Raw genomic sequence first — 22,221 nt, 5'->3', positions numbered from 1 at the left:
TAACAGGATTAGTGAGCTCCTCTGCCTCCGCAAGATCAACAAACTGAGGGAGAAGTCCAACAATCCGAACTATTTCAGCAAGTGTGGCACCAAGGGGGGCCTTGAAAAGTTTCTAAAAATGTGAATTGCCCAGGCGTGCCAATTGATGAAATGATTTTGCGAGTTTACCATCCTCAAAAGGCATGTGCCATATGGTGTTACTGGTCCTTCTTCCCTTCGTATAATTGTGGAAAAATTTGGTGTTCTCGTCTCCATCCTGTAGCCAAATAGCCCGACTTCTAAGGCTCCAAGTTTCTTCCCGATCTTTGAGAATTTTGGATCTCTGAGTCTCCAAGTCAATGAGAATTTATTTTGCCTTTGATGAGATAAACCCTTGACCCTACTCATCCAGGAGATCTGCCAGTTTGGATTCAATGATACTGAGAGCTTGTTCATCCCGGTCTCGTTTGTATTTTTCCCATTTAATAGATAAGCTCTTAATTTCTAGAAGGTTATGACAAAAACCTTCAACAATGGTTCTCCCCTGAGCAGGTGGATGGGTGCGCCAGTAATCATTGACCAAGTTGATGTAATTGGGGTCCTTTAACCAGGTGGAATTGAATTTGAAAGGGGCCCTGGGCTTCTGGAAAGGACCCGACAGCTCCAGGAAGATGGGAGAATGATTAGATATTCCACCAGATCCAACCCACTGTCTGTAATTGGATAGGGTTCTTACCAGAGGTTCCTTGATGAGGAATCTATCCAATCGTCTGGCCAGAGCAGCATCCCCTGTTCTTCTGTTGTGCCATGTAGGCTGAGATTTGTTCATTGGAATATCAATCAAGTGGTGTTGCTCAAGAAGATGTTCCATAGTGTTTGATAAGGGATCCAATTGTGCATTACAGCCCCAAGATTCCCCATATCCAATGGAGAAATTCAAGTCCCCACCCAAAATGAGATTGTCAGAGGTGACTAAAGATAAGTTGAGGAGATGGTTCCAAAAATCAGCTCTATTTTGACAGGGGGCATATACATTGATAATTTTGAAATCCATGCCGAACTCTGAGGAGTAAATATCCATACCAATGAAGCCGAATCCTCCCCAAGAGGCTTTGAGTTTGATAGTGCGAGGATTAATTCCCAGGGAAATGCCTCCGGATTGACCAATGACATCAAGAGCATGGAAGGTCCAACCTGGCTTCAATGATTGCAGGGCAGGAATGACCTGATTAGCTAAACCTAGGGTTTCTTGAAGGAATATGATATCAATAGGCTCAGAATCAAAAATTCTCCAGAGGGCTAGTTGTTTGGGAGGACTAGCCAGACCTCTGTAATTAAGGGAGATCCACTTCATGTGGGTGGTCGAGAAAGGGTGTTCGGTGCTCCAAGTACCCAATCAAGTGTGGATTGTCTGCCATGTGCCGCCTCCACCCCAGCCTGAAATAAGTCAATTAGAGTTGTGTAGGAGCAACTGAATAATTTACAGAAAGAGTAATGATAAGATATACATGATTATGTTAGCATCCATGCCTAAAGGTGATTTGACACTTTACATGATGACCAATCTAGGGTTTCCATGGGATTTAAGGCATTCAATCTAGGGTTTTCACATCAAAAATCCATATTTATGTTCTAACACAATTAGGAAGTGGATGGAAACTTCATCAATTTCTTAAAATATCCACTAGACTCGAACAAATTTGGTTCAGTCTAGTGGAGAATCATGGTTATCTTGAAGCCCCCTCAACCCAACCCATGATGATAAGGACTAGGCCTTTGTAGGAATACATGGTAAAATTTAGGCTAATTTGGCAAGGGTCCATGCTAGTACCTAAATATATAAACTATCAAACACATGTGATGATATGGTGGATATAGTAGCATCACTCCAACCTAGCATCAAGCCAAACTTGGAACAAGGTCATGCAAGTACATCTTTCAGGCTAGGAGGTTTTTTCGCTATATAAAGAACTCTTGTGATCTCTAATTCTAAAATAAAGGCATTTACCACATGCATTCACTTTAGCTAATCTAATAGCATTAAATTTGATGTTTTGTTCACTCAACCTTGAGTTTGGTGGTGTTGGAAATAATACTGGGGGGGGGGGGCGGCGGAGGGCGGTGAATCAGTATTAGCAAATCAATAATATTTTCATTTCCATTATCAGATTCATATACACTACTTCAGTTAAGGATACCCACGTGTATATGCAACTGTGTTTAATGCAACTAGCGTATATCCAGTAAACTTATGATTCAGTTATTTGATCTTCAATGAGTGCATCAGAACATTATTAACCATATGAATAGTAAACAGGTGCAGTAAAACATAACAGATCATCACACATAAGAAGCACACATGAACACCATGATATAAGGTGGAAACCCAATGTGGGTGAAAACCACCTGCTGCAATTCGTCTCTATCTTCTTTTAATAAGAAACTTCTTTCTATACTGGTGCAGTCTTATACCAGTACGCAGGCTTCTACCTGTAGAAGGATACAACCTTCTCTCATTCTCCAGCTTCTCCTGGAAGGGAGCTACAACCCCCTTAGCTCTTGTACTAGCTGATGTACTAGTACGTAGGTGCTGACCTACAGAAGGCTACAACCTTCTCTTTTCTTCCAGGGACCACGTTTCATAAATTTTCATACTGGATCCATAAATACAAAACAATCACCACTGCAATACAATCATTAACTCTAAATCACCCAACAACTGAATCACTGAAACCCTGTCATCAAAACACAGTCACCAGAACACAGAGCAGAGCCCAGAACTCTGCAACAACCACTAGAACCAACAACAACCTCAAACATCAAATCTCATAATGTATACGCTACTTGACTGTGTCGAACTAGCGTGTATACGCCCTTTCACCAGAGAGAACCCGCGTACAGATCTGAAAATAATTACTTATACCTTTGCTGCAATTTTCAACTTTAGATATACCCAGAACATAAGATATAAAGGATAAAACATGTGTCAGTATTCAGATCTATTCATGATCATACCATATAATGATAATGCATTTTAGTCTTCATGATCCCGGTCCATCAACCTTTATCAACCGCATAGGTGCCTCCTAGGTTTAGATCAAGCAAAGCATCACAAACCCATAACCAGCATACTAGATCTCACACTTCATCATATATTCATCACTTGCACACTTGCTCCTCTTGGCCTAATGATCTTCTCCTTATATAGGTTTAGGCCTCTCTCAATACCATGGTCCAAAACCACGTAGAACCAATACCTTGGACCCAATACCTGGGGTCAACACTTCGGACCAAATACCATGGACCAATACCAAAATACCATGGACCAAATACCACGGACCAAAACTTAGATTCCCAACATGTACGTGCCTTTCCTTCTGTAAACGTGCGTGTGTACGTATACGCGACTTGGTATATGGTGAACCCGCATGTATACACTTCTTTGTCACATCACACCTGCGTATACCTCTCTGATCATTAATTCTTTGCTATTTACTAGTTGTACTATGATCTGTCATCTGAGTGAGTTGCCATCAAGGACAACACATGTATCATACCTGTATCATAATGCCAACAAGTAGGACGAGTAATGATGAATGGTTTAATCGTGATCAAGGCTTCATTGATAAGTTGCTAACTAGTGACCTCATGATTGATATCTCTTATGATTTTGGGGCTTTACAACAAGAAGGGTTGGGACTGGGAGGATCAAGAAACCATTGGAAATTAAGGAATCTGTTAAATGAAAAAAAAATCATTAATTTTCAGCTCAATAACAATATAAAGTGGCATGATATCATGGAGTTGGAGGACTCTAAATTACTTAGTCATTTTTCAAATAAAATAATTGGAGGGGACTTCTTGAGAACCTAGTAAGTGGAAAACTTTATGGCCCTATTGGATACACACCATAAGACATCGCTCTTGTGGAGGGTTGAATGGTTTGGATACCAAGGATCACATAGGTCATGACAAAGATATTCCACAAAAATGGAAGTGGGGTTTGTAGACAATACACCTTAAGAAATGACATCTGGACTTTGATTCTTGTTCAACTGATCTCAACTTCACTCTGATTTGGGTAAGGATGACAAGGCTCTCCTTCATTCAATGGTATAAGTCTTCAAAGAAATTGAAAATTATTTAGGTCTCTTCTATGAAGTATATACATTATTTTATGACTTTGGCTATGTGGGGCTAGGACACTGGTGGGAAATAACTTGTCCAAAGGATTGGATAATTTCATAATAATTTTAAATATCCCTACAAGTTTGTACCAAGGCCTCAAATATGGAGGGATCCCTTTTAAGTGTGTATGTGCCATGAATATGGACATTTGGCTAAGGATTTCTCTTAGTGGTTCAAAAGGAAAATGTGTTTCCATGAAGCTCCCTAAGGCATAAAAGACTCAACCCGGTAAAGGATCCCATTGAGCATCCTCATAAAACCTCCTTTGAAATAATTTTGACATCAACTACACTATAGAAGGAAATATGATCTCAATATCAATAACATCCCCTTGGATACTTTCAAAGGTTTGACCGCCTACCTATCTCAGATAAGCAATATTCACCTCTTCCCCCTAAATTTGAAAAATCATCTAGCCACTTGCTTTTAAGGTCTTAAGAGGTAGGGCCAGAGAAAACATATTTAGATTGACCTAGTGAATTCTTGCCTAGAATTTAAGGGATATTTATCTCCACTCCCCTCCACTAATTCCCTTGGATGGATTAGGAAGGGCCCATTGCATCAAACCTAACCCTTCTAATTTCCCTATATGATCCCTTAAGAAGATATTGAACACAAAATCGATCGATGATTCCCAATCCTATTAGGTTTCCAAATACAACCTCGCACTTGGGAAAAAGGGACCAGGTATTTTCTCAGCATGAATTGAGGGAGGATTGGAACTGTTAGGTCCCTATAATACTAGTGTAACCCTTATATTTTTATTGTGTGTCCCATAGAATCCCACTATTGTTATTGTTGCACCCTTGCATTAGTAATGTTATGTAGGCCCTAATTATATTTTGAACCCTTAGTCGACTCCTATATATACCAAGTAGATCTTGTCATTTGAATCATCTAATAATTGCTCATTTATGTGATGTAAAGGGAGATTTCCCCTTGAATTGGATTATTATATAGTCGTTGATCTATCTTTTCTTATGTTTTTGTGCTAATTTTTATCTGAATACATAACATTTAGTATTAGATCTCTTGATCCTAGGTTTTGCTGCTTCAAACGGGTCATCGTGGAATTTTCACAAAAAAAAAATTAAAAAAAAATTGTGAAGCTTCAGATTGTGAAATTGATACCACAAGATGCCAAAATATTAATGAACTTCTGGTTATAATTTCATACCTTGGTTTGCTACATTTTCAGAGATATGGTGGAAGAAAATTAAGGTTTCAGCATGCTCTAGAATTTAGTCTCAAATAGGTGTGCTAGGGAAAATCGTCATAACTGTCTCTTCAAGCATGAAATTTGAATTTCATAATAAGTGACTAAAAGTGCACAAAATGTAGTTTCTTGGGTACTATTTTTAGGGAGGAATATTATAACAGTGATGTGTGGCATCCCATACAAGTTCACTCTATTGAACAAGTCCATAATCAAGTGATCGTGAGATATTTGGCATAACTTCATCTTGAAGAATCCAATCTCATTCTAAATAGTGAGGTTGGAAATAAGACACATGGGGATACCACATGACACAATTTCAGACCTTTGGAGGCCGAAGTCATAGAGATACAATAGTTTCAAGGTCAACCCCATCAACAAGCTCAGAATCAAGCTCTTAAAAGATGTGTATTTTTAAATTTTCATAACTTTTGTTTGACAAATCAATTTGAAGTGATTCAAAGGGCATAGTGAAACATAGATATCATTAATACAAAAAAATTCTACACTTGTTAAGTCCTTCGAAATATTTACTATGATGCATGAAGAAAAAGCAATGCAACATGATATATCAAAATTACGGAACCAAGTGCAACAATATTTGCTCTCAAAAAGAGAAACGGAGTGTTGGGCCGAAGAATTATCCTTAAAATACATCCACTTTCACTCCATTCACACATTTTCTCACCTCTATTCCACCACCATGTCATCACATCCGCTTCACTTTCATCATTATATGGGTTACCTTTGTGTTTTCCAAAACATTATTAATTCTTAGTATTTTTAAGTGAATTTGTGGTTAAACTTTAGAAAATAATATGCTTATACTTATACCTAACAATTGGAATGAGTTTGTTGACATGTGTAGGTACAAAGGAAGCTTCTAAGGCACCCCTATGTGGAACTCTATGTTCAAATTCGAATTTAAGGAGATCATGGACCTCATGGAGAAGATCATGGAGGATTGGGTTATGTGTCACCATTGGTTGAGAGATATATGGATTTGAAGAGGGAATAGTGGATCATCATTATGAGTTTGTTATCATAACTTTTGTATAAATAGGAGTGTTATCTCCTTCATTTGTAACTTTGGAATTTATAATTTAGAATTTAGAACCTTAGGATCTTATAAGTTGTAATGAGAAGTTAGAATTTGGAATCATTGTAATGGAGATTTTAGAGCCTCTTGGGATGTAGAACTTGTAATTGCAATTTGCAATTGATGATAAATAAAATGGAGCTTCTTTGATCTTCTACATTTGACTTCTCTTTTGATGTGCTTGTGAATCCTTGGAAGGGCCCCCATTGTTTAGCAAGTACACTTTTGTTTTGGTAAGCTTTCATTTTATGTTTGTTTGTAAATTTCATTAGGTTCATATGTTTGAAATATTAACGAATGACCTTTCGTAAGAAAGTATTAATGTTTCTTTCAATGAATCTGATTTGTTTGATTTCATTAGTTTAAATAGTTTGTTGATTAAGATGATTAGAAATATTAATGAACAATCTCCTGTAAGGGAGCTTTAATATTTCTTACACTTGTCACAATGTCTTTAGATTTCATTTTGTTAAACGACTAGATAGGTGTTGGATATCTCAATGAAAGACCTCCTGTAAGGGAGCTTTGGCATTTCTTCACCTAGCTTAGTTTAGCTTGTCTCTAAGTCCATATATATTGGATGATCCTTGAAGTTTACTTACCTGGATAGTAAATGAAACTCTAATTTGCATATGCATTTTACACCAAACATTTTGGCACCACTGCCGGGGAGGATTATTTAGAGATAGACTTAGGAAGTCATTTTTATTGCAATTTCTTTTTATGGACTAACTTGTGAAACCTGGTGACAGCAGAATCTTCATAAAGGAGTTCAAGTTTGAGCTTTTTGAATTTTTTTTCATACTTAGTTAGTTTCAAATTCAATTTTTAAACCCTCCATTTCTTACTAATCCATCTACAGATGAGAAAATTGAAAATGTTGAACAGGTACTTCTTGGAGAGCAAGAACAATATTGAAGATTGGTTCCAAAAGAACCTTGCGCCAACTCCAAGAATAAAACAGGTTACTCACATCCTTGCAAATAATCAGGTAAAAATTTTAAATCTTGATGTGAGCATTTTCGAATTCTTAGTCCGTAGGTGGCTTCACTGGAAACATTCTTTTACCTAGGAAATAAAAAATCTTTCAAGTTAAGGTAGAATAGATTAGAAAAATAAAACGAGATCTCGTAGACTTTTCTTTTAAAAAATAAAAATAATAAAAAAACATCATCATTTCTCACAAATAAATTTAGGTAAGAGCCACTTCATCCACGCTAACCTGCAAAAATAAAAATAAATCAATAGGTTAGTATGCTCTCTTCCTGCGCTTCGAGCGATCAGGAAGATCAGAAAATCTATTGATTTACTTTCGAAATTAAATAAAAATCTCTTGCTTGGAATTTACACAAATCATAAAAACTACAACATTATAAATCGAAATCATTTAAAAAAAAACACGTTTATTTTCGATTTCAAATTTAAAAATTAAATCTGTAGTTTACCTTAAGAAAAGCAATGGTGAATGTTGGGTTAACAAGAAATGGCTATCTGAATACTCTCCAAGATTCGAATCCTTATTTTTCTTAGCCCACTTCAATTGAAATTCTGATAAAAACGCAGATGAGCAAAGTGAAAACTTTCATTTGGAGAGCGTTCATGCCTAGAGAGTGTTCAAATGGTTATTGAATAACGTTCAAATGTTCGTCAATAGCATTCAAAATTGTTTACCATTCCTGAAGAGCATTCAAATGTTTATCAATTTATTGAATAGCCTTTAGAGCAGTGTATAATCTTATTAGAGAAACATTCAAAGTTATATGCCTTTGGAACAATGTATTGTTTGCATATTGGGCAATGCATTGGTTGCACAAAATGGGCAACATATTGTTTTTCACATAACAGGTGAATTTTTGAATTAAGGAATCCATTGTGCAATCTCCATCTATCCCTGTCAAAATCGATTCACCTGTAGCATACTCTTTCTTCATGTCCCTAGCAAGCCAACAAACTTGATGCACCCATCTTCCACACCTGCCTCACTAAAAACATCCTTCAAATTGGGCAGTCTGCTCATCCAAGCCAAAGCCAATCTTAAGGAACAGATGGAGAATCTCTGAACCGTTGTATTAAACCAACGTTTGACAACCTTCTTGGCAGAATCTGACGTCTGAAATTCCTTCCACTAGTCCAAACGAGATCTTATCAGTCTTGTGTCTCATTTTGTTGTGACTCTTCCGTATGGGCATCGCTGCTATCTTGATGGGTTTCAGAGTGGCATTTCATGTCACCAAACAGGCCTTTCGATGAACTGAATATTTGATTTTGTTACAGCATTGCCAGAAGACGCAACAGTTTTGACACGTCGTTTTGAAACATGTTCTGTAATCAAACCAAAACAAATATGGAAAAACGAAGACATGGGTTTTCTCCGAAACAAAATGAATTACATAACCCAGAAATCGTTTTCTTGGATTCCTAACGGTTTGAGAGGAAATCGCGGTTCTTCAGGACCCTATTTTGGTGATTGCGTGAAGAAAAAACGGTTTTTTTTTAAGACCGAACACATCTTTCAAATAAGCCAAATCTGCATATAAACAATTCAATGTTAGTTTTTAAGGAAGAAATTTGGTTAAATCCTTTTAATAGTCAATTGAAAAAGAACAGAATAGTTGTAGGCTATAGCATGCCTGATCGTACCACCAAGTATGCCATAAATGGATTTAGTTGATCCCCTATAGAGAACAGTTGCATATGCATACGTGAGCCTATTCCATGCCGATGTAATAAGCTGATCAAAGGCTTTTGTAAGGTTTTTCTGCACAGATCACAATTATATGAGGATTGGGTTCATCATCAAAGGCTCTTCTGTTACCAACTTTATCAGACCAGAAGGGCGCACATTATTGAAGCAGCAAGCGCTCAATGCAGAGAACAAGCTGTAGGTCTACCACATTCGGTCTGGATTGGGGATCTTCAACTACATTGAGTTCACATGCAGAACCATTCCTTTTCAGGATCCAAACTGATTCTAGGCCTCTAGAACTACCACAGTCAATTGACGGATGGTACTTCTGTCGCTGTAAAGAACCTGCTAAACAACAGGTAACGCAGGCAATTTCCATTAAATTCGAAACCCTTTCAATCGACTTTTAAAGCAAAGAGATAACCAATCTGCTAATGGATTGAGAAGGTTCAATAGTCGCATTTACTGTTTCATTTGGTCACCATCCACGAAATACTTTCATTACGCATACTTTGATCGTTTGATTTGGTCACCATCATACGCATACTTTCAGCGAGTTATACATCATCATCATGCTTGTGGGTAGCATTCTATTCCTGACCAATGTGCTCGCTATACCACTAAATGAAAACCTAAAAGCCCGAGAGACAAAAGCTGGCCTGCTTTCTTTGTTTCGGTTCGATCCTTTATGTTTCTGTTTTTTATTTAGATTTCCTTTTTTTTTAGATTTATAATCCAGGGTAGCTCACCTTCGTCGACGCTATTATAAGACTGAATCCGAATACTTTCACTATGTGAGTGCGTGTTGTATATGCACTAAGAGAGCCGAGGCGATGAGAGAGCGATAATTGGTGCCACAAGCCATTTAAGCGACAGTGTTTTTGCACTGCCACAATCCACTGCAAGGGCCTCAGGTTGTAGTATCGTATCACGCCAATCTGCTTCCCTTGGTTTTGATATAGGCCCGTGGGTTGGTTATTTTATGTTTTATACACTTCTCCATCTAACCTACAACAACAATGTGAGCGATTTGAGGGATTTGATGATTTGATGCAGATTATTTGAGGGATTTGATGATTTGATGCAGATTTTGTGAAGCTATTAATTAGGAAAGATATCGATCTTGAATCTTCGACCGCGCCTTAACCTCTGCATCAATCAAATGTATGATTTCAGGGAAAACAATAATGAAGACTTAGTGGAAATGTTTATCTCTGTTTCACCAATTCTGCTGCGAATCCATAAATCTTTATGGTAAAGTTTGAATCCCGAGCTGCACATATGGAGTTAAATATCGTCTAGATCGGTCAATGGACAGACAAGTACTGTGCAATTTTGTGGTTGATCTGTTTCTGCTAGTTTTAAGCCCTGTTGAAAATCTTATGATGCATTGTTCTGGTTTACTTTGGTCGGGCTTCATGAACAGAGGCCTCCTCATCTTAATCCATTCTTTTTGAGTTTTGTCAGCAATGAAATAAAATATATAATAAACTTCAAAAAAAAAAGGAAATGAACGTGAATTTTCTCCACGAAAACAAATGAAACATATTACTTGACTAGCAATTGTCCCAAAAGGTACAAAGAGAGGCCGATAGGATTATTAATTTGGAATTGTAAAATTTAGTAGCAAATATTGCAGAGGGAAATCCCATGATATTACAGAATGAAATCCCATCCTATTACAAGTAAAACTAAGAAATTTCATATACCACAATACAAGTAAAACTGAAACCAATCTTGTAGAGTGAAATCCCATCATATTACAAAATGAAATCTCATTATATAAGATTTATTAGGGTCATTACAAAGAAAATTAACATAAGTGGAGAGCTGATTCAGAAGGTATGACATGGACTCTGTAGAGTGAATGCCCTAATCTTGTAGAGTGAATCCCATCATATTACAGAATGAAATAGAAGTCTAAAGGATTTATCAGAGACATTACAAAGAACACTATCACAGTGGAGAGCTGCGTCACAAGGCAGGACATGGATTCTGCTTATTCACCACAGAAACTCTTGTTGTTGAAGATGAGAAGCAGCACAAAAGTAAGTCATTCCACAACTACTACAAACTTACAACAATATTAACATCCTGCAAATATTCTCATCTATGAGGAGCTTTGGGGGCCTATAGATTACAAGAGAATAGCAGAAATTCTTCACTAAACATGTTAGTAGCGCACTGATCATCTTGGCGGTTGGAGACAGAACTGGTGTTGAAGCTCTCTTTCCTCACAAACCCAGCAGGGGCTTTCTTGTCATAATTCTGAGTACAAAATTTGACTGTCATTTTCTGCATCTTTCTATTTATATACATTGTTTGAACTCCTGTACAAAATTTCCCACAGAAGAGAAACAAAAGATATTACAATCATATTGTAAGAGAAACAAAAGATATTACAATCATATTGTAAGAGAAATGATCTGGCTACTAACAAATGAAAACCAACATGAAATGATGATTCAAGCACTACAAAGCTAAATCCTAGTTTTCAAAATACATTCTGTATTAACTACATGTGGGCATCAGACTGTCCTTGTACAGTGACTTAAGCTATTTGGCTAGCAAGAAATGAAAAGAATTCAAAACAAAGATGTTATTCCTAATCAAGTTTGACACAAGAATAGATATATAACAATAGTGTGGAGTTATTTCAACGAGGCTTGTCAAGGTAATCCCAGCTATTGTGGATCATGAGGCATTACTTTAAGAGACAATTACGAGATCAGTTTCAAAGCAGAGCTGTAGGAGATGGATCAAACAACAGAGCAGAACTTTATGCTTTTTGGTAGATTCTGAAAATAGCAATAGAGAAAGGTTTAAATTGTCTACAGGTGATAAGAGATTCCAAACACATTGCAGAGAGGTCAAATGGAAATTTCAATCAGGAAAATTTGCAGCTGGCCCATCATTGGACGGAATCAGAGAAGCAAGGAAAAATTCCATGTCATTATCTTTTCAGCATGTCTGCAAGGGATAAATATGAAGGCTGATATATTGTTCAAGTAAGCACTGAGGATGCAGAACAGATGGATGGAGATGATTGAATACCCCATCTGGACCTTCTCATTCAATCTATTTCTAATCAAGCTATTATAGTAATGACCTTTTGGATGGCTGTTTTGGAAGCAGTGTCAAAACTTAAACATCATACTTACCCTAAAATTATTATAACTGTTTACATGCTTTCCAGGACTTTAATTGCATACCATAGTTACACATAAAAGCCACGACATTAATCACATAACAGTTTGAAATAGTTCAGCATGCCTTCATAACATTGGAGATATTCCAACTGTGTTCATATTTGTCACTAATCCTGGATGACTTTAATTACAGTTCTCAGACCCTCTCCTTTAAGCATGTGATCAAATGCCTTGTTGATGTCAGCAAAAGAAACCTTGTCTGTAACAAATTTATCCAGTTCAAGCTCCTGCAAATTTAACAATCAAGGAAGGAAAGATTAAAACCGTAATTATAACTCTAATTAGATATGATAAGCATAGATTGCTCCCGTCATGGTACGGACAAAAAAAAAAAAAAAACTGGGAAATATGACCACACAGTATTATCTACAATTATGGTTTGCAAGTGAGTGATACCTGTGAAAGATTTCAAATAAAATGTGAATATACCCTGCTTTGATGCAGCATATCAAAATTTCTCTAGACACTAAACAGGCAACCAAAGTTTTGTGCAAATACCCTGATGAAGGAACCCCGCCAGGCCAGCCAGTGACACCCAAAGAAACGGATAGTGGTAGACTTGTAGCGCTACTTTCTGTTCTGGTTGTCATGGAAGGCAATAAAGCTAAATCTGTTTATACAGCACAAGAAATGACAGAAACAATAAATATGCATTGAAACAAAAGCAATTAAGGAAAATAAGTGAATCCCCGCTAGCACCTTAAAAAGAGCAGATATATTAAGTTACAGAATCCATTTCAATTTTATTGAAATGCATTCCACCTACCAGATCCATCTACTGTCTGATCCATTAAATCTTCCACAGCTTTTTTGGCAGCTCCCTCCAGCATTTGTTTATCCACATCCTCCTTTTCCCTCTTGCTCAAATAATCTGTTGGTTCTCCCGTTTCCCCAACTTTCTCATTGTTATTTTGAGTATACCAATCTTTTCATTGCTCATGCCCTGTCTCTACAATAGATTCCTTAGTTTCATCGTAAATTTCGGTATTCTTAGCTTTGGGTACTGGTTCATGATTATCATTATCTTGGTTTGACGATGCATTTTCAATAACTTCTGGAACAGTTATTAAGCCCACCTGCCAATGAATAGATCAGGTAAAGAGCTATATACATCGTAGCATGAAAGTAACACATATGCCACCACAGCTTGCCATCCACATCCAATTGCCACCCCTGCAATCACAATACCTTTATGATGTCAACGAAAATATAACCTAAATATAGCAAACATCAACTACCAGCTTTCTGCTGCAAATAAATTGTTGATACTGAAAATTCCAACCTGAGAGAATAGGTTGGGTGCCATTCAAGAGAACAGATATTGCAAGTAGAGGTATCAATGCATAGACTGCGCGTATAACCACACTGGTGCTTGTGAATGCCATGGCGAGTTTTTTCTTCAGTATCAGAATCCCAATGGCAAGTATGACACTTATTATGAAGCAAGTGACCACCACAACTATAACTGAAAATCTTGCAGTTTTAGGTCTCCTGGCTCCCAGCTCATTACCCACTCTTATACTGCAAATAATATAAATACCACAATAAAGAAAACCAATTTCTAGATACAGCAAATGGGAAAAAAAAAGTATACCATGCTATATAAAACCGCTGAATTTATGTGAATTGCAGTTTTGCCCAATATTGGAGAATCCTACCTCCAGGAGAGGGGTCAATTGTTTGACCCCTCTGACGATGGTCAGATTTAAAGATATTCCCAAAATCTGCAATAGCCATAAAAATGCCCCAATAAAACAATATATTACTATAAATCATAAATGTATACCTTGCAGCTGTACTGAGACCCAACATTGCCATCAACTCCCAGTTGTAATAATTCATGCTGCATATATGTTCAAAACCTGGCACGTTAGAGATATATTAACTGGCATAGCTATCTAACAAAGTTCGGACAATGCATAGGCATGGAGCTTGTATTTGGCTTTAAATTAGTTAGCTTTAAATGGGAAAGTCTCATACCAAACAGAAATGGAATCCAGAGCGACCTCTGCATTTGGCCGCCAACCCGATACAAGCACCAATACTTCAATGTACCCTATTTCCAAACTGCAAAATCAGGTGTGGAACAAAACAAAACTTGTCAAAACAGGCTAAGCTATTATGTAAACACCCAGATATAATTTAGATAGTTTGTGTATCTTCCAAAGAGTATTAAGGCATACGTTAGCATAACAGCCGATGCCAGAGTTAACTTGAAGTATGACCAGAGTCCTGTGAAGGCCTTCAAGGTGAAGCCCGTCCATGTATGCCTGCAGTATGGGCTATAGAATATATACAAGGCAGTAGTAATGACCAGAACCCACCAAGTCAAACTCACTATTAGGCTATCCCTAGCAGGCCAAATCCTAGCTTGTCTACTGCCACCCAGGTGATCAATGTATGGAATAGACATATCCCAACAGCAATATAGGCAATAGGGGCCACTATGTTCTGAGCCTGCAAAAACCTCTGCATGGGGCAATTGAGGGCAAAAGCAAACAACTGAGGAATAAGACCTTTGGCAAAAATACCTCCTGCAGCAGAGATTTCTTTACTCTGCCCTATGGCAATCAATACTGGATCTGCAAAATAGTAGAGGATGCCCAGGAGTATTGCAGTTCCAGTCATTATTATCATGGACCTCTGGCAGATGACTAAACTTCTCCATCCGAGACGCCGCCCTCATGGAATCCACGTCCAGTTCATAAAAGGCCTCCACCGCCTTAGAAATCAAGTGCTCATTTTATAGATATAAGAAAAGTCAATTCATTGATATTGCAAAATTCAACTATTTGATTTGTTTATATTGATTGAATTTTGAAAATATATAATTCAATCTCTAAAATATATCCGCTATCATGAAATAGTTATAAGCTGATATAAACAGAACAGATCCCTCGATGATAGAAAGTTTAGGGTGAAGAAGAAAACGTGCCTCGTTCGGATGAAGGCGCCCACGATGCCGGAGGGAATGAAATGAAGCAAGTTGCCTATACACAAATTAGAGTTCTTTACCCCAGATGGAGCTAGGGCGGCCTTATTAGTCGAGCGTGCTACGCACCCTGCCGGTCCTTACCAGTTGGCGAAGCCCTTACCAGTTGGCGAAGCCCTCTCCTCTCCCTATGGTCGAGCCCCCTAAAGGGACGGAGTCACTCACTATTCATATGGTGAGGGTCCTTATCAGTCGAGCCCCTCCGGTTGCTATTACTTACGCAATTACTGCTTGCCCCAGATCGAACTCTCCCTTACATACGAGGGGGAAGCTGCAACCTTGGCCTCGGCTTCATCTTCATTCTCCTTCCTTCTCCTATCATTTCTCTAAAACCCTGTACCAGGATGATCCACAGGGAAGAGCCGGGATAGCTCAGTTGGTAGAGCAGAGGACTGAAAATCCTCGTGCCACCAGTTCAAATCTGGTTCCTGGCAAGATGTAAATATCCATCCATGTCTCCATATCCATCTATCTAAATCTATTCTATCTAGATGTATATCTACATACGGAGACACCCCGATCAAAATAGATAGATGGATCAATCTGTTCTCTCCCTCTTCTTTGGGAATTTTCACTACTTTGAAACCTGACCCTTGTTTCTGGATTTTGATCCGGGGACGGATCTGATTGTTTTTGCAACCGGGATGGCACGGACTATTGCGGAGACTCTACAGGTAGCCCCCTAACGGGTCCTACCGGGCCCCGGGGATTGGGGTGGGTGGGTAAATAGTGGTCGAGAGTTCGGCAGGCTCACCCTACCGGGCCTCTCCTTATTGTTTTGTCTCGGGACCTCTAGTCATTTCTGTTAAGGGAAGGGCGATTTGCGAATAGCGGGAGATAGTTGAGCTAGAGTGCACCCGACGACCCCTTCACATTTCACATGACTTTCACGCTCGCTTTCAAGCCTTGCACCGTACTTAGTTCATAACTAAGGCAGATGGTAGGAAACAGCATCACTGAACAGGCAGATGGATATTCACTATAGTAAATCCTTGGTGCCGTGCCCTAATGCTTGGTGCCGCCTAACAGCCAAGGGATGGACAAAGAGGAGGTGGGAGGTGGGAGAAGCAACTAGTGGGGTGAATCCGGGCCCTATTCCGTTAGTCGAGTAATAAACCTTATGGCTTATGGCTTATGGCTCATGCCTCCGAAAGCAAAGCCCTTTCTAAACTATAGTAGGGGTGGGGGGCCATGGCCGGTTCAAGTCCTAGACAGAAAGCGTTACGGAAAGGCTTTACCAGTGAGAGGGAAACACCTCCGTCATCGACCAGAGAGAGTTTGCGGAGGAAGGTCCCGGAGGGGCTTGCGCTTCCTAGTGCAAGGAAGCCAAACAAAAGAGAAGTTTAGGATGGATGTCCCAACTAGATAGAGTTATCCGGTGCTTGGAAGGCAGTGCTAGCCCATCTCCAAGGAAGCTAGCCCATCTCCAACTAGAGTTGTTTTCGCCACCGAGGCCAGCCTCACAGAAGCATTGTTGGCCCTCCCACCCGGAACTAGGCAGATCATCACCAAGTAACACAGATGCTAGCCTGTAACCTTGGAACCTTTCACCGGGAGGGAAGGAAGGGGGGCGTTGGCAAGGTCCGGAGGGCTTGCGCTTCCTAGTGCAAGGGAAGATACACATTACACTTTAAGTTACCCTGCCCAGTACGCATTCCGTTATATATGCATTCCCCAATCCCCATTCCCCCATTCTCCTGCATACCGCATCACGCCCGCATCCCCACACGTCAACCAAGGCCCAGTACGCGAACTAATTGGTTCATTTCGACCAGTGATTCCAGTCATTCATTATATACGTAATTACGTCATTCGAGATATGTCATACTGATAAGGCGCTGACGCTAGCGCTTTCTCTCTCTGAACCGACTGCTACGAAGCGATCCTAATTCAAACACGCTGCGTTTTACTTACAGAATCGAACCATGGGACTCTCTACAGGGCTATCACCTTCTTTGGCCAGATCTTCCAACCTTTTCATTCACAATTCTGCCCTAAAGGTCCTCTCCCTATGGTCGAGCCTGCTTACGCATCCTTAACAGTCGAGCACCTAAAGGTCCTTATGGTCGAGTACCTAAAGGTCCTTATCAGTCGAGCCCCCTGTCGGGTCCTCTCCCGGTGGTCGAGCAACTAAAGTTCCTCTCCTCTCCTCTCCCTCTCCTCTCCCTTATGGTCGAGGTAGGGAGGGAGGTAGATCTTCGAGATGAGCGGGCCAACAAACAGACGGATCCAGAATGGACCGAGCATGTGTGTGAGGGAGGTGGTCACCAATTAGGAGTGATTGACGAGCTTTATTTATGAATTTGATGGACAACATAGTGTGAGGTGGAGCGCTCCAACGGATCGCTGCTCACTTGATATCTTCTTGGACCATGAGTGAATGCAGCACCTGGTCCCGATCTTGAGAGCCAACGATCACAATATTGGGAAAGTAAGAAAAGAATAAGGGTTGGGACCTAATATGAGGACTTCTGTCCGCGGGACCCGCCTATTGGGGAAGAAGTGGCCTGTTTCCGGTGGGAGCGCCTATCCTTTTCTGTTTCCCTATCTGTTTCCCTATCTGTAGACAGAAGGAGGCGGTAGGCGGTAGACAGATCTGCTCTTGTATGCCTGATTTGTGTACTAACAAGGGGCAGAAAAGAGAGAGAACCCGATTAGGTGAGGTCTGATAGATAGAACGAACCAACCCGATTAGGTCTGAGAGGAAGAACCCAACCTTGACTGCTTGAGACACAACCCGCCTCCGATCCAAGTTATCTAAATTTTCGTTACGTCGTAGAGGTCGGGTAACCAATTCGAGTACATCTCTCGCATTGGCAAATCCATGAATCTGGGCAAAAGTAAATTCAACTGACCATTTAGTACCAATTCCTCTCGCCCCTAACGGGTTAGCATGAGCCATATTTGTCTGTAGCACACATTCTATGTTCCTGGGAATACCACCCTTAACGTTCCTGATTGATGATAAGCCCCTCCTATAGGCCACTGTAACCCGGATGCAGGACCTGGGACCCCAATAATTCGTATGCAGGATGAGCTTACAAGAGTGCCAATCAACGCCGCCAGGTTTGAGAATAAGGTGGGATCGGGTAAATCATAATAGGGTGTCTTTCTAATTCTAATAGGGGGGGGAAGCAGAAAAGAGAGGAAGGCTGGCTTTTGAGGGTTCTTTGAGGGTAAGGTACTGCATACCAGTGTATCATTTCATCTTGTGAGGGCTGGTTGAACATTAATGAATCTAGTTCCCTTGTTTATTAACTATATGTTTCCTGGTTGTTAAGGGTTGAGTGGTTGTGTGAAATTTTTTTGTCCAATTTTAATTGGAATGATATTTACAGCCACTATTTTCATGTGAGAGTATATATATATATATATATATATATATATATATATATTTTCACTATATTTCTTAGAAATAAAAAATTACATATATGTAGTTACATATTTTTAATTTATTTTCTCAATATTTCTATTTTAAAAAGAAAAAAAGATGAACATTTCAACAATTTGGGAAAATCACAAAAAAAAAGTTTTTCCCTCAAATGAAAGTGTAACTATGACACTTAAATTGATTGGTACAACACATCATAGAAATTTTGAGAATTACAAAAATTAATTTTGAACATTCTTTTAAGAAAAAAGGGCAGATGCATGCAGGGAACTGTAAAAGAAAATTGCAAGGACCTGTAAAATAACGAATAAACCATACAACTTTTAACTCTCATGAAAAAAGTGATCAAAACAGCTATTTCTAATAGCAAAGAAGCCAAAGACAGCCATCGTCACATAAATACAATTCAATATCCAGGTTGGACACAATTATGTGTACAATATGTCCAAAAAAAAATTCAAAATAGATAATACATGATCAGAAGCTACAAGATTGTTCCCGGCCTTTCTTAAATTAAACACAAGCAACCCATTTAGGACTGCCCATTTAACTTCCAACACACATGAATATATCCGTAAGTTGCAAAAGCGACTACCCTAAAGCTTACCATCAAATCAATTTCAACTTTTGTAGTACAAGCAACTTCAACTGGGGGTGATGGCATTGATCTGTGAGCAACATGGATAACATTGTTAGAATAGCACATCAGTGGCATTTATGCTAGACCAACATATTCAGAATTACAAAGGCCAGAAATTAAACTTACCTTTCCTCATTTTCAACTTTAGTCATGTCTTCTCTGGCAACAGAGCTCCCAACAACATCCTCGCTCTTGTCAGCAACAGCTACAGATTCTTTGGTACTTGTGTTGTCCACCAGTGCATGGCCACTGACTTCAATTCTATATGATTTTTTATCACTCGTTGCAGAGTTATTGTCCACCGTTTGCAATTGTTTAGTTGGCAAAGATGATACTGGCACAACAGTTGAGGTAGAGGAGCCAGTTGCCAATGATATCTCTGGGACTACTATTGATCCTGCTGAAGGTATTCTGGTAGACTGTGTCTGTTGCTGAACTTGTTTGGCATCAACAAACTCTGTAGCAACTCCCAATGAAGTGGCCGATATGCATGGGCTAGTAGCAGTTGATGCCACTGGTTTTCCCCCAACCTTCACCTTTGAGCCATGTGGCCGTTTCTTTTTGGGTGCTGCCAATATAGTTAAGTGAAATGAAAGTAGTTAAGTGAAATGAAAGAAGATTTTGGAAGTAAAATAACACAGCTAAAACATAGCTTTGAATGTATCAAGTCCGCACTTGCAGTGTTGGGACCACAGAGCATGGGAATTAAGCTGGGATTATAACCTAATTCAATTAATTGTAGATTAAGAAAGAATTGTCTTCACAATGTGGATTCAATATCTACAGGAATAAGCATCAAAATCATACCTCCTGAGTGAACAGGAGTCTGAGTTGATGATGGGGAGCTGGCAGCAGCAACAGATGGTCCAAGACCAGATGATGGAGCGTGCTGTATAGATTGAGCTGATGTTGCATCAGATGCAGGAAATAATGAAGTAGCACTTGCTGGTTCAGGTTTCACCTCAGGCTGCCACTCTAGCTTTGGATCCACCTTAACTTCACGAATTGGCTCATTAGGTCTTGCTTGATTTACAAACATCCTTGCAAGATCATATAAAGTTTCTGCAACTTCCACTTCCTGCTTTGATGGGGATATCTGCATGCATTAATCAAACCTTAGCATACAAGCATGATCATGAGCGACAGGCATACCATCTTTTAGTAGTAGAACAAATCATGGTAAGCTTGAGATCCCCCAAGCAGGTAAAAAGGCAGGTTCCCAGTTGTTGAGTATCCACCTATGATGCAAAGGAATATCGACATCACTCATGCCTCTCTACTGGAGGATCCATAAAATTGTCAACATTTGTACAAACAAAAGCAAGTTCTATGTGTTACGCAGAGTATCACGTGTGTAACCTCCAGTCCCACCAATATTCAACTTAATCCTGTGTTGCTTTTGTCTCAACTGTTATGCTTCTATGAGTTTAACAGCTCATAATTAAATAAGGAAATATTTTGGGCATCTCCTCTAATTTTGGTAACTGATCAGTCTTCAAAATCTGGAATTTTTTATGTTGCTAAAGGAGTATTAATCCAAAACATTGATTACCTCATTAGGACTTATCATTTGCTAGACTTGATTCCCTTGACCAGTATGAACCGTTGGGTGGGGATTATAACAGTTCACTGCACAAGCTTATTTGCTGGGTTTCTTTGTCAAGAAGGAAGAAGAAATTAAATTATCTTTGTGCACAAAATGTAGATTGGTTGTCTACACCCCGACATCCAGTTTTAGTCCTTCCAATCAAGTTCATTAGCAGTCACTTTCAATGCAAATACATGATTTTTATTGTGTAAATGGATGAAAGTTAAAATTTCAATCCTTTCCCCTATCATCCACGAATGCCCCAATACAGTAAGCAAATGTTTGATAAGAACAATCAAAAATCAAATGTAGTTAAAGTAAGGCAAAGCACACCTTGGCTATTTTGGCAGCCCTGTGCTTACTGTGATTGCTGGACTTCTGCAAAATACAAGAAAACGGTTTAATGCTGTATTCAATGAATAACAAAGTTGAGAGACCAAAAAAACACAATATGAGAGCAGTTGAATCTACTAACCGCCCTTGGGGTTGCTGATTTGAGAGATGAATCTTCAAAAGATGCCTGCTTTGAATTGGTTGGTGGGAGCCTAATTCTTCCATTGGAGGGTTGCTGCTGCTGCTTCTGCCTCTTCTTGGAGTTGGAACCGCCATCACTCTCATTCGCGTGATGCCGAGGAGGACTCTCCTGGTACCGCTTCTTCATCGCTATTCCAATCCAAATACCAAACCAAAGTAACAGCAGGTACCCCATTCAAATACATCTCTACAAGGCCTGGCAAATCAGTACGAGGCTTATAATTTCCTAAGAAGGTTCCTTTCAACGTTTTCTCGCTCAGAAAGTTTACAGGATTCGTTTTAAAGACTGCGTCTGAACGAGGGACCCCTGTTAAAACGGCTACACCCCAACCCTGCAAAAACAGAACTCTGATATCAAATAGCAGCCAAAAATAAACCCTTCGGATCTGCCAGGCACGACATCGTCATCTAACGTAAATCTGATGATCAAATCCCATCTATTATACAAATCCAGGCCCTTTCTTTCGTCTCTGTCAAGAAACTGATAGTCTCTGTCAAGAAACGGATAACGGATCTCCAGCAGCTCAGAAAAGATTGTAAAGGAAGGCGTCCAGGGGATGGATGAGGCCGATATGCAGGCCGATATTCCTGAACAAAGACGAAGAGCGGCAGGTGTCTGAGGTAGTCGTTTCCTGAACGAAGACTAAGTTCGCCAGGTGTCAACCTATAGTAGTTTCCTGAACAGAGACGAATTTCGCC

General features: G+C 39.4%; 2 protein-coding genes, 1 non-coding gene and 1 pseudogene across 3 annotated transcripts; 1 reads left to right on the top strand and 3 right to left on the bottom strand.

Moving 5' to 3' along the window:
- Positions 1-379: 379 nt before the first annotated feature.
- On the bottom strand, positions 380-1,333 carry LOC149163774 (uncharacterized). The gene has a single exon (XM_089429255.1). It carries the CDS (start codon positions 1,331-1,333, stop codon positions 380-382), a length of 954 nt encoding a protein of 317 aa, XP_089285381.1.
- A 12,082-nt stretch (positions 1,334-13,415) lies between these two features.
- Positions 13,416-18,271, bottom strand: LOC149163772 (protein DETOXIFICATION 41-like; annotated as a pseudogene).
- Positions 15,731-15,803, top strand: TRNAF-GAA (transfer RNA phenylalanine (anticodon GAA)). Its single transcript has one exon. It is a non-coding gene; the product is annotated as a tRNA-Phe (tRNA).
- A 759-nt stretch (positions 18,272-19,030) lies between the features above and the next one.
- Positions 19,031-21,767, bottom strand: LOC149163771 (uncharacterized). Its single transcript, XM_089430798.1, has 5 exons — positions 21,464-21,767; positions 21,322-21,366; positions 20,208-20,496; positions 19,527-19,968; positions 19,031-19,428 (listed from the first exon to the last, which is right to left on the bottom strand). The coding sequence occupies exons 1-5, from the start codon at positions 21,695-21,697 to the stop codon at positions 19,293-19,295; spliced, it is 1,146 nt and encodes a 381-aa protein (XP_089286924.1). The 5' UTR covers positions 21,698-21,767; the 3' UTR covers positions 19,031-19,292.
- Positions 21,768-22,221: the final 454 nt, after the last annotated feature.

The sequence above is a fragment of the Pinus tabuliformis genome, chromosome 5_1, assembly GCF_031772625.1.
Source record: "Pinus tabuliformis cultivar Carrire ecotype Pingquan chromosome 5_1, CPIR1, whole genome shotgun sequence".
NCBI classification, from domain to species: Eukaryota; Viridiplantae; Streptophyta; class Pinopsida; order Pinales; family Pinaceae; genus Pinus; species Pinus tabuliformis.
The sequence above is the reverse complement of the archived record's forward strand: the minus strand, read 5'-3'. Positions and strand labels throughout refer to the sequence as shown.